Raw genomic sequence first — 12,377 nt, forward strand, 5'->3', positions numbered from 1 at the left:
TGGGAGGGGGTGCCTCTCCTCCTAGCCAGGTAAGGCGGGGGATCCCCAAACTCGAAACTGGGGGCTGAGAGAGCCTGGGAGGTGAAAAAGAATGACAAACGCCCACCACGCAGAAAGCACTCGAATGTTCGGGCCTCTGAGGAACAGCACATGATAAGTTCCCGTGGATTGCTTAGGCAAAAATAAAAGATCTAAAAAAAAAAAAAAAAAGAAAGAAAAAGAAAAAAAGAAGATGACTACGAATGACACTACCCACTCATGGGTTAGTCATGTAATAGCTGTCTCGGTTATGAGCCTCATGGTCCCACGGGTGCGGGGCCCCGAAAGGCGGGCACAGTGCTCAGGGCCACTTCCTCCCAGCTTACTGTTTCCAGCTGTCCACTTTCCTGAGTGCTCCCCACCCCTTCCTGTGCCCAGCTTAGAACTTCATCACAGCCAGGTGGGTCTGGGGAAAGGAGGCAGCGCACACCAAGGGCTTCACCTTTGTAGAGGCGCTATCCTAGAAAATGAAGGGTCCCAGGCTCATGGGTCATTCCTCGCTTCTAAGGTCTTCTCTGAGCCCGCCCTTGGTGAACACACACACACACCTGTTACAATGTGCGCCTCCTCCAAGTTTTTACCTGATAACTTTCTAATGCGGACCCAACCCAGGCTTTACGGTCTTTTTCCTGGATCCTGAAGGAACTCCCCCCCGCCGCTCCCTGGGTTGATTCTCACTTCAGCCTTTCCCACGCGTATTTCTCTCATGTGTAGAGGGCCACGGCTAGCAGCTTTTCTTCCGTCTGCGCTCCCACCTGCCTGTCACTGCCCTGTCCTCCCCACACCTAATGGCCACCCTGGCCCTCACGCCCACTCTCCTGCCTCCTCGCCCGCTCCAATTTCTCGCCCCACCCACCCACCTGTCACCCCTCTTCCCGCCTTTTCCCCCCCTCCACTCCTACCCACTACAAGCCTCCAAAGAGTCAGGAAAGACCAAGCTGGCCTCCTCCCCCATCCTCCCACCAGCCCACAGGGCAGCCTTGTTACCATGACAACCGAGCTTCTCGAAGCCCAAGTCAAGGACCTGGTTGCCATGGTAGCCGATTCTCCGCCTCCAGCCCCGGTCCGCGCGGCCCCCGGCTACGGCGCGTGCGCAGACCGGCCGCGGTGGCCCTCCGGGGGCGGGGCTTGGACCGAAAGGGAGGGAAGGAGGAGAAAGAAGCCGAAAGGGAGTGGAACCGGCGCCTACGGTGGCCGACGAGGGACGCGCCGAGCCGGAGGCTGCAGGATGGTAGGCTGGGCGAAGAGGGAGGGGAGGGGGGACCTGAGGAGCGTGGGCTGCACCTGCGGGGGTCCTCGGGGGCCGCCCTCGGAGCCGAGCCCTCCTGCTTCCCTCCGGTCCACAGGGCGGGTGGGCGAGCCGGCCCGGGAGCGGAGAGCTGGACAGGGCCCTCGGGAGGGGACGCGTGCGTGGGAGAGGGGTGGCGGGATCGTCGGCAGCCGGGAGGCGCCCTGCAGGCTCCGTGCCAGGGTCCGGACCTCCGCCTGAGGGGGCGAGGCTGAGGGGACGCGGGCGGCCGTGTGCGCGCGCCAGGGAGCCCGTGGGACGCGCGCGGAGTGGGCGGAGGGAGTAGTTTCCGGGTCCGGCGGTGAACGTCCTGCCTGGCTTCTTGGCCACGCTTGTCCCGGAGCCTGGGTTGAGTCTGAGAGCCCCAGTGGGCTGAGGGCTCTGGCCTGGAGGGGGACAGGGCGGGACCCCAGGTTGTGGGAGTTTCCCAGTTCTGGCAACTGTTTGCTCTCCACCCTCCACCCCATTCCACTCTTTTTCCGGATCTCAGGCCTTCCGTCTTCCTGCTCATTTCTCCACCTGTGTATCTTAGCCACACACTATCCCCTCCCCCGAAACACCCTGGTCTGATTTTTGGCTCACAGAGCTAGTACTTGGCTGCACAAACTTAGGGTTCCCAGAGCCGATCTTGACCAGGGGAAGAGAAGATCCCAGGATGTGACCCTAGACTGCCCTCCACCCGGAGTGCCTGGGTGCTGAGAGCCCTGCTGGCCACCCCTGAGGGACCTAAGCTTTCTTCTGGGCTACACACCAACTAGGTAGGGGACAAGTGCCAGCAGGAGGCACCTGGTGGCTGCAAAGAGGGGAGCAAAGGAGCTGAGCACCCCAGCACCAAGTGGGCTAGTGGGTGCAGTGTTCCTTGGGCACAAGCACAGACCTGGCACCAGAGGCAGGGGCTTGGGACAGCAGCGAGGAGAGGATGGAGAATGGAGCTGGCTTTTGGAGGCCCTGAACAGCCCGGTGTGGATGACAGCAGCGGGCCAGAGAGCGTGCCCATTTGTCATTGTCATGTTGCATTTTACTTTGGGAATTGAGGTTAGCAAATGGGGAGGCCAGGAAGTCACAGTACTGACGCCCAGCCCATTATCTTGCCCACCGTGTGCCAGTCACCATAGGTGCCGATGAGTTTGCTGAATCCCTGCAGACAGCTCTGTAAGCCAGGGACCTTCTGGGGCCATCTCAGGATTGAGACTTAAAGTCATTTGCCCGAGGCCATCTCTGACCTATATATAGGGCCAGGACAGAATGACAACTTCTGCAGAGCTTCCGACTGGTACCCGCTGCTTAGAGGAACTGCCCCCCCGCCCCCGCCACTGCAAATTGACAGCAACAGTGGGGTGAGGAGTGGAACGGGGCTGTGGAAGTTGCAAGCTGTATGTGTTTATGGAGGAAAAAGACGTGGGAAGCCAATCTCTGTTCTGGTTCTCCCTCTCCACCCCCAGATGCGATTCATGCTGCTGTTCAGCCGGCAGGGAAAGCTGCGGCTGCAGAAGTGGTATCTGGCCACGTCGGACAAGGAGAGGAAGAAGATGGTTCGGGAGTTGATGCAGGTGGTGCTGGCTCGCAAGCCCAAGATGTGCAGCTTCCTGGAATGGCGGGACCTCAAAGTCGTCTATAAGAGGTGATGCCCCACCTGTCGCCACACCTGCCCAGATCCTGCCAGGCTGAGAAACAGGTGGCCTTCTTGGTCAGGCAGGGCCAGGTGCTGAACACCGATGAAGGACTGGCAGCAGCAGCCTTTCCAGCAGTTCACATTCGACATGGCGACTTGCTCCAGACCCCATCTTTCCACTGTAGCTAAACATCCTAGAGTCCACTCTTCTCCCACATGCACATAAACGCACATGCACACTCACACATGGGGGCCACTCTTCTCCAATGTGTACACACACACACACACACACGGGTCCACTCTTCTGCAACGGGTACGCACACACACACACAGGGTCCTCTCCATCGTGTACACACACACACACACACACACACGGTCCACTCTTCTGCGATGGGTACACACACAGGGTCCTCTCCATTGTGTACACACACACACACGGTCCACTCTTCTGCGATGGGTACACACACAGGGTCCTCTCCATCGTGTACACACACACACACACACACACACACGGTCCACTCTTCTGCGATGGGTACACACACAAGGTCCTCTCCATCGTGTACACACACACACACACACACACGGTCCACTCTTCTGCGATGGGTACACACACAAGGTCCTCTCCATCGTGTACACACACACACACACACACACACACACGGTCCACTCTTCTGCGATGGGTACACACACAGGGTCCTCTCCATCGTGTACACACACACACGGGGTCCACTCCTCTCCAACATGTATACACACACACACACACACGGCCCACTCCTCTCCAACGTGTACGCACATAGACACACACACACACGCTCATACATACCCCTATACCTGCACCTGCAAGAGCAGGTTGTTAGTTGGCTCAGGTTTTTGCTGAGTCAAACCAAGCAGGTCAGAGGGCGGGAGGGAAGGAGAGCAGAGAGCATGTGTCTTTGCTGGTTGCCAAGAAGTGAGGGAGGCAGTTATTCTTTGCATGCCCTGAGCCCATTGTGTTCCATCAGAGCAGAGACCCCAGGCTGGTGGGTAGCTGAAGCCCACGTGCCAGTGTCCCAGAGCCATCTTCCCACTGAGTCTCCTCCCATGCCGCTCCCCAGATATGCCAGTCTCTACTTCTGCTGTGCCATCGAGGGCCAAGACAATGAGCTCATCACTCTGGAGCTGATCCACCGGTACGTGGAGCTCCTGGACAAATACTTTGGCAGTGTAAGTTTTACCCCCTCTACTCCTTGTCCTACCCCACCCCATTTCCCTGCCCAGCAGTTACTGCCACCCCCACTGCTCCCTGCCGGGAAGTGAAGCCGGTAGCAGTAAGAACCAATTAATCTCGCTTTTAAAACTCTAAGCCTATTAGCAGTCCCTTAATGAGCCCTCAAGCTGAGAGGTGGAGTGGGGGGAGGAAGCAATTGAATGGGGTATGGGATCTGGGCGCCCTGTAACTCTGCCACCTCACTCTTTTCTCCCAAAGACACAGACCTTATCTTGTCCTTGGCTTTGCACTGAAGAGGTTTATTTTAAAATAAGTACCTAGATAACTAGATAGCAAGGCTCCTAGCCCAGCTGCGTCCCAGAGACTCCAGATTAGTTTGTCAGAGAGGGTGGGCTGCTCCCATCTTAGATGGGGAACTCTAGCAGGTGTATCCCACCCCACCGTGGACCAGCTGCCCTTGCGTTCTCTTTCTTGTACCCTTAGTCTGTCCTGTAAGTAAACCCCCTGCTCTGGGCTGAGGCATCCAGTGCCGTGAACAGCCGAGCCCTACGTGGAATGGGTATCCATCAGCCCTCTGCGGATGCTGGATCTGTTTGTGCCCTGTCATTCAGTGCCTGGGCAGGGATGCCAGCTCAGCCTCCAGTGGGAGCAGTGTCATGGATTTAGTGGCAGGGAGGGGTGGTAGATTAGGACAAGAAATGTTTCATAGAGAAGAAAGGTTAGAGGCGGAAGAGAAAAAACAGTCAAGGCTTGAGAGACGGACAGGAGGATATAACGCCTGTGGGCAGAACTCAAAGCTGTAGGAGACATGGCAGCTACAGAGAGAGAGAGAGACAGACAGACAAGCCTGTTCTCAGCAGCCAGACCCTCAAGATTCCAGAAGATCCCAACATGCTGTGAAAGGACACACAAGACCCCAACCATGAGTCTGCCTGCTAAGAGAGAAGAGGCTTGCGGTCAATGAAGTGTGGGGACATGGAACCATCTGACCTGGCTGTGCGCCATTCAAGCGGGATCATCCAGGACTCCCTTCCAGAGTGGTAGCTGTGTGCGCCCCCTTGCCTGTCAGTATTCAGGAAAACAGATCCTTTGTTGAAATTCACCATTCCTGGGGGTGGAAACACACGCCTGCCTGGTTGGGATGAGGTCAGGCAGGTGAGCTCTTCCTTGAAGGAGGCCACCCTGACCTTGATCAGGACGGGTTCTTTTGCACGAGGAGGTCACGAGAATGACCCGCCAGGATCTCAGGGAGACATAGGCATGGTATCTATTGCCTTCCTCGTGATGTCTCGCTTCAGTTCTGCCTTGTCCCCCTCCCCCAGGTATGTGAGCTGGACATCATCTTCAACTTTGAGAAGGCCTATTTCATCCTGGATGAGTTCTTGATGGGCGGAGATGTCCAGGACACCTCGAAAAAGAGTGTTCTGAAGGCTATCGAGCAGGCCGACCTGCTACAGGAGGTAGGGGCAGGGACAGGGAGGAGGAGGAGCCCCAGAGCCCATGGGGGCTGCACTGCCCTGGGGCTGCCTGCGGTCCTGTGTTGTCTGGCCTCCCCCATGCTGGGCTGTCCAGCTTCCCCTCCGATCCTGGGGTGAGGTGGGCTGGAGAGGCAACCAGTTCTCCATACCTGCTGGGCTCTGCGCCCCACGCTTCTTGGAGAGTCTGAGAAGGGGCCCATGCCTGATCCCCAGAGCCACTGCTTCTGGGTAGCAAAGACTGTGGGCGTTGGAGGTTGGGGGTGCAGGTGCCACAGCGAAGGGTGCCTGGATGTTGGTTCTCTCTGCTGGCCGGCACCCCCACCCTCACCCCGTGTCTGCCAGCCCCCTCTCGCTGCTGTGCCACTGCTGAGCGTTGGTGCAGGGGGATGAGTCACCGGAATCTGCAGTGATGAGCATGCCGGCCTGAGCTGGCTCTGAGGAGGGGGAGTGGTGGGGGGCAGGGGCAGGTCCCTGCAGAGCTGAACTTGGCCTGGCTTCTGGTGGTGTGTGTTTGTGCACGAGTGTTCACGCACATACACCTGTGTACCCATATACACAGCTACAAACACACAGTCACACACACACACACACACAGGGTGTAGGGCCCAGCTGTCTGCACACCTCTGCCCCTCCTCCCCAGCATGTCCCCTATGCCCCTGAAAAGCTTGCATCCTCTCCTGCAGCCCTTGGGTGGCCATGGACTCGAATCTGGCTGGAGTCTGGGCTGGGGGTGGCCCCAGGAAGCCCTGGGCTCACATTGGTTTCTCCCCCACCGTCTCTCCCTCTGCCTTCCTCCCTCTGTCCTGCCTCCTGGTTGCTGCCCACCTGGTCTGCGTCACCCTCGTCACCATCAGGAGGATGAGTCTCCACGCAGTGTGCTGGAGGAGATGGGCCTGGCCTAGCCCCTGCCGGGCTGGGCCCTGAGGAGCCGAGGAGGAGCAGACCGCTGTGGCCGCCTCTCCCACACCTCACCCAGGGTCCTTCTCGCTGGGGCCCCCTTCCTCAGCCCCGGTGGCCCTCCTCTTCTGGAGTGAGCTGTGGGCTCCGGTCCTTTGCACATTCCCTCCCTCTGCCCCACTGGCCTCCTGCACCCCCAAACCCCCATGTTCTGCCGAAAGTTCCAGGGGCAGGAAGATGTGACCAGGATGGGGGTGCTGTCTGGCTTGCATTCCCAGCCTTTGAAGAACCAACAAGGACAACATCACCCAAATTTCCTCCTGTCCCTTCCCACTGTAAATATATAAATATGCCAGGTTCTGGGGGGAGGGGAGGTTTTCAGGGCTCCTGGCTCCCCCATGCCCCACAACCTACCTCCATCCCAACCCCAACCAGCCAGGGCAGCCACTCTGCCTGAGGTGGGGAGGGCTTTTTCCTTGTACCCCCCACTTCCTCCGGGGCCATACTGGGACCTCCTCCAGTCCAGTGTCCAGGGGAGGAGGAGGAGGAACAAAGTTAATTTTTTTCTAACCTTGCCACTTGGAGGGAAAGAAGGGTGGGGGGAGGGCAGGCTTTCTGGGACATCAGCCCCCACCCCCTCCTTCACTCTGCTCTTCTGGGGGAGGCGGAGGGAGGCACTGGCCTTTCTTCTGAAATAAAAGGACAAACATTTCTGCACTTTGGCTGCCGAGGCCTTGTTCTGTTGAGGGGAGGCGGGGCTGCGAACACCTGTTGGGGGCCCTGGATCTCCCCTGGAAAGGCACCCTTAGATGGGCCCCTCCTGCTGCCTGCTCCCCCAACCCCAGGGTCCCCGCTTCTCAGATTTCTCCCTGGAAGACTGCATTCATGGGTTTTGTGTTTTTGCGGGGGAAAGAATCGGGCACTCTCCTAGTGCTTAGAACTAAGAGACCACAGCCCAGCGCTTGTGCACCTGCAAAACCGCCCTCTGGCTGTAGGTCTATATAAATACCTGAGGATTGGGGTGGGGCTGGGGGACCAGGCCTCCAGCTCAGGAAACTGGGTGGGGCTGTGTGGGGTGGGGGGAGGGCACCCAGTGCTTTTAGCTACAAGGTGCAAGGATCACTGCTGTAAAACCCGCCACCCCCAAGCCCGCAGTGGAATGCTGCAGTCCTTGCTTAGGTGCGGCCTTGGGACAGAAGCTTCCATCACCGCCCCTTGGAAAGGCCCAAGGCAGGCCCAAGGGGACGGGTGAATAAGGGAGAACAAAGTCCTAATAAAATAGTCACTTTTATTTCTTAGCAAAACTATTTCCTCCGTGGGGGTTATTTACAGCAGAGAAAGGAGTCGGGGGCGTGAGTTCACAGCGACCCCGGAGAAGGGCTGGGGGAGGCATGAAGGGCAGGAGACAGACACTTTTTTTTTTTTTTTTGGTCACACAATTAACTGGAACTGCTTTCCCGTTTCGGACTGGGATGTCCCGAGAGAGGGACTAGGTGAGGACAGCGTCCCGCGCGGCAGAGGAGGCAGGAACCAGCACAGTCACCTGCCGGACTGGACTGACCGGGTATCCATGCCCCTCTACGCCGCCGCGAGTGACTTGGGGGAGTCGGAGCCTCGGACCGGCAGGCGCCGGGACGGGGCAGGGCGGGGCGCATGCAAGCCCCGGGGGTAGGGGGTGGGGAAGGGACGGGCGACACGGAGGGGGGCGGGTCGGGGGCGGGTCACGGGCGCCGGAGCAGCACGTGCTCGATGTAATTCTCTAGCTCCTCCTGCTCCTGCAGCCGGCGCTCCTCGGCCTCCGCCTCCCCCTGCGCGCGCCGTGCCTGAGCCTCGCGGCCGGCGGAGTAGCGCGAGGGCGGCAGCGCGTGGTGGTAGTGGCGGCGGCGGGGCGGCTGCAGTGTCCGCGGCCGGATGTAGTTGGGGAAGGGGTGGTAGGGCCCGGGGGGGAACGCCTCGTCCTCCTCCCGATCCCAGGGCGGGAGCACGTCGTTCCAGTCCGGCAGCTCTTCTCGCGCGGGAGCGGGGGCGGGGGGCGGGGGCTGCGGGGAGCGCGCGGGCGCGGCGGCCCGGGGGGCCGGCATGGGCTCGGGAGGGGCGTTCTTCTTCCGCTTCCGCTTCTCCTCTACCTCCTCGATGATGCTGACCACGTCGTCGGCCGGCAGGTGCAGCTTGGTGGACAGCTCGATGAGGCTGTCGATGGTCTGCGGGTCCATTTCTTCGTCGTCGTCCGCCTCCTCCCCGCCCTCCTCGGCCCCCTCGGCCTCCTTGCGCCGGTGGCCCGGCGTTTCCTCCTGGGAGCGCTTGTCCTCCGCTCCGGCTTCCCCGTCCTCCTCCTCCTCCGCGAACAGGAGCGCGTTCTGCCGCGCCCTCTCTGCCTCCTCCGCCTCCGCCTCCGCCTCGGCCGCCTCCTCGTCCTCTTCCCCCACCCTCTCCTCCCCGCCGCGGCGCTCCTGCTCCGCCTCTGCCTCCTCCCTCTCGCTCTCTCGCTCCTCCTGCGTCTCCTGCAGCCCCCGGCTCCCCAGGCCGCGCTGCCGGGCCCCGCCCTGCAGCAAATACTGGAGGAGCAGGTCGGAGGCCAAGTCGGCCAGCCTCTCCTCCTGCGCTGCTGCCTGCCGCGTGGCCTCCGCCTGCCGCCTCCCGGCCTCCACCTGAGCCAGCCCTTGCTGCAGGAGGCGCTCTCCCGCATCGGAGCCGCTCAGAAGGGAGCTCTCCGGCCGGCGAGCCTTGGGGAAAGGCGCGCCCAATCCTTGGTACGCTTTGGCCAGGGGTGCCAAGGCCTCGCCTAGGTGTGTTTTGGGGGAGGACACTCCTTCCCCGAACTGGCGGGTTTCGGAGAGAGGCCCGCTTTCTGGCACACGCGCCTGGAACTGCGAAGGGACAGGGGGTGGCAGGGGCGCGCGCTCCGGGACGCGCGCCTGGAACTCTCCCCAGGAGGCGCGCCACACGCGCTCCGGCCCGGGGCTCTCCAGATTGACGCGGGTCAGCGTGTGCGTGCGGGTTTCCGTCTCCGCTGCGGCGGTCTCTTGCTGGCGCTTGGCGTTACTGGGGCTGAAATCTCGCAGTTCTTGGAGCAGCGCCGCTAGCGCCTCTAGCTCCTCGGAGGGGTCCCCCGCCTCGGGACCGCTCTCCGAAGTCTGGGGGCGAGACGCTGTGACTGGCGCCTGAGGCTCTGGTGCCGGGAAGCTGTGGGTCTGGCTGCGCACAGTCTCGGTCAGTAGGGCTTCCGCGGCTTCGTCCGCCGACCCCTGCGGGGAACCGCCCGGCGCAGCCGCTGCTGGAGGCGAGGCGGGGCGGTCCAGAGCCTGCAGCAGCACCGCGGCCAGCGCCCGGGGATCCACGCCCTGGAACAGCTCTCCCTCGTCCTGCGGCTCGGAATTGCGAGCGGCTCGGACCTCGGGGGGGCTATCATCCTTGGGCTCGGTACCCGCGTCCCCAGCCACGGGCTCTTTATGCTCAGAGCTGAAGGGAGGGGGCTGAGCCTCAGGGCGCCCCGGGGGCGCTGCTCCTAACCCCTGGAGGAGTAGGAAGAAGCAGAGGAGGGCAGACGCCGGTAACCGGATGGGTGTCATGACCACAGGGAGCTGCCAGAAACTGGAAAACAGAGGAGAGCCAAAAAAAAAAAAAAAAATGTTTTTTTCCCTGTAAGGATTCCGATCATGACACTTACCTTCCCCAGCTCTAAGCAGGAAATCCCCGGCTTCCCTTAATTCTCCTAGCCTTACCCAGAAGAGGGACGTTTGGGAGGACGATGCGGAGCCGACCTCTGGAGCCGTGTAAATGGGGCGAGGGCGCCCGCCACCCCTGCTCACTCAGCGCCTCCTCGCCCCCGTCCCTGAGCAATCTGCCAGCGCCCACGTACTAAGCAGCGAGGAGAGGAGGGGAACCCTCCGCTCCCTCCCCACAGGACTCCCTGGATGACGCGTGGGCGACTTAGACGGCAACAGAAAAATCTGTGACTTCCCCGCCCGCCCGAGTCCCGGGGACCCTCACCGGTTGGGAGCGCCCCGCTAAGCTCTCCGCATTGCCCATCTGAAGGAGCAACCCTCGCAACGCCCACGGGGGGCGAGGGCGCTCGGGGAGGACGGCGGAGTATTTACCAGCTGGTGTCAGGACGCGGGAGGGTCGGGGTGGGGTGAGGACAGGGCAAGATCGGGACGCGTCCGCTGGGGCTCCGAGCGCTGGTCGAGGGCTTTGGTGTCCCGAGGGCTTGGCGCGGCTCCGGGCCGCTCGCTCGCTCCGGCTTCAGCACGCTGGACAGCGCCCGCGACTCCGCCGCCTTATAAAGAGGAGGGCGCCGGGTCACGTGGGAGCGCCCCGCCCCATTGACGTCAAGGTTCATTCATGGGGAAGCGGGGCGGGCGTCTGGAGCCGGGAGAGCGCCCCGCGATTGGAGGGTGCGCGCCGCTCCCGGCCTGCGCCTGCGCGCTGGAGCTCTCGGTCGGAGGGGCGTGCGCGAGCCAGAGCTCCGGGAAATGAATGAATGAATGAATGAATGAAACGCCGGGGCGGGCGGGGCCGGGGGGCTATGAATGAATGAATGAAGGGGGGGGACGAGGAGAAAAGGATGAATGAATGAATGGGAGAATGAATGGAGGGTGGCCGTGGAGGAGCACAGCCGCTGTCAGATGCGAGAGTCCGTGTTGCTGAGCGGCACGAGAAGGGGGCACCCCCAGCGTCCGACTGAGGTGCCGGGCGGGGGGAGCGAGGATGTGGACACCGGCGAGGAGGCCCAGCTTCCCGGTCCGTGATCGCATCGCCCATGGGGAACACGCCAAGGACGGCGTGAACCTGAGACAGGACGATCTGCGCGCCCGCGGACGCCAGCTGCTGAGCCGCGGGGCGGGGTGCGGGCCTGGGCTGGGGCAGAGGCGTGGAGCTTGCAGTTTGGTTAATCCCTTCGCAGAAGGGTCCGTGTCGGCAGAGAAAGGGGGCAGATGGAGGACATGTCTGTTCACGACCGGTGCGTGTGTGTTCACGACCGGTGCGTGTCTGGAGAAAAAGGTGTGTCTTTCTGTCCAGCGGATTCTGGCGCAAATGTCGGGGTCTCAGCGGTGCCCACCTTGCAGCCAACCTCTCCCTTTGCTCCTCCCGCTTCTTACCTGGCCTCTGCTACACCCTCGAAGGACGTTTGGAGGGCGAGGCCGGACCAGGTGGGGAGGGGGTTGCGCAGGTGGGGGCTGATTCAACCCCGGCTCCCTCCACCCTCCAAAAGGAAGGTTGAAGCGACGGTGGCGCAAGGAGGGAGGGCATGCAACGTCAGAAATAGCCCCTCTCTACCACCAGACCCCCTCGACCGCATCTCCTGCCTGAGAGGTTGGGGCTGGGGGCTTGGGCAGCTAGAGGTTCCGGAGGGTGGGGGGCGATGACGCACAGATTGCGCAAAGAAAATCCATCAGCCAGCCGAGTCCGGTGAAGGGAGACCAGCCGTGGGCGGGAGGGGGGGGACGGAAATGGGGAGGGGGTAGAAGAAAGGGTAGGGTAGCAGGGAGCAGCCACTGCAGGAATGAAGGGGAGGGAGGCTGGAGGGGGCTGCGGTGCAGGCAGAGAGCAGTGCGGGGGCGTGGGCAGGGAAGGGGGGAGTGACAATGACACACAGCAGACACACAAGAACTGCGGACACAGGGTGCTCATGGGCGCACGCAGGACACCCACTCTGGGCCTCTGGGTGCCGGCATCTGGGCTGGAGATTCCTTCCTGGCCAATCCTTGCCCCCTCCTCACCTCTTCCAAGGACAGACCCTTATTGTCAACCCCTTCTCTCCCTCCACTCCCCCCCTCTCTAACACACACACACACACACACACACACTCACACTCACACTCACGTGCTTTCTCTCCCAGAGCCAGCAGTGGCTTCT

The 12,377-nt window shown here is 61.5% G+C and overlaps 2 protein-coding genes across 3 annotated transcripts; one reads left to right on the forward strand and one right to left on the reverse strand.

Moving 5' to 3' along the window:
- The first annotated feature begins 1,197 nt into the window (after positions 1–1,197).
- AP1S1 (adaptor related protein complex 1 subunit sigma 1) lies at positions 1,198–7,238 on the forward strand. Of its 2 annotated transcripts, none has more exons than XM_004586957.3 (5): positions 1,198–1,270; positions 2,770–2,948; positions 4,034–4,142; positions 5,469–5,606; positions 6,479–7,238. In XM_004586957.3, the coding sequence occupies exons 1-5, from the start codon at positions 1,268–1,270 to the stop codon at positions 6,524–6,526; spliced, it is 477 nt and encodes a 158-aa protein (XP_004587014.1). In that variant the 5' UTR covers positions 1,198–1,267; the 3' UTR covers positions 6,527–7,238. The 2 variants fall into 2 exon arrangements, with proteins under 2 accessions (XP_004587014.1, XP_058536961.1); XM_058680978.1 differs by lacking the exon at positions 1,198–1,270 and adding an exon at positions 1,671–1,694.
- A 912-nt stretch (positions 7,239–8,150) lies between these two features.
- Positions 8,151–10,734, reverse strand: VGF (VGF nerve growth factor inducible). Its single transcript, XM_004586958.2, has 2 exons — positions 10,619–10,734; positions 8,151–10,112 (listed from the first exon to the last, which is right to left on the reverse strand). The coding sequence occupies exon 2, from the start codon at positions 10,088–10,090 to the stop codon at positions 8,243–8,245; it is 1,848 nt and encodes a 615-aa protein (XP_004587015.2). The 5' UTR covers positions 10,091–10,112; positions 10,619–10,734; the 3' UTR covers positions 8,151–8,242.
- Between the last annotated feature and the right edge of the window lie 1,643 nt (positions 10,735–12,377).

The sequence above is a fragment of the Ochotona princeps genome, chromosome 24 (genome assembly GCF_030435755.1).
Source record: "Ochotona princeps isolate mOchPri1 chromosome 24, mOchPri1.hap1, whole genome shotgun sequence".
Taxonomy (NCBI): domain Eukaryota; kingdom Metazoa; phylum Chordata; class Mammalia; order Lagomorpha; family Ochotonidae; genus Ochotona; species Ochotona princeps.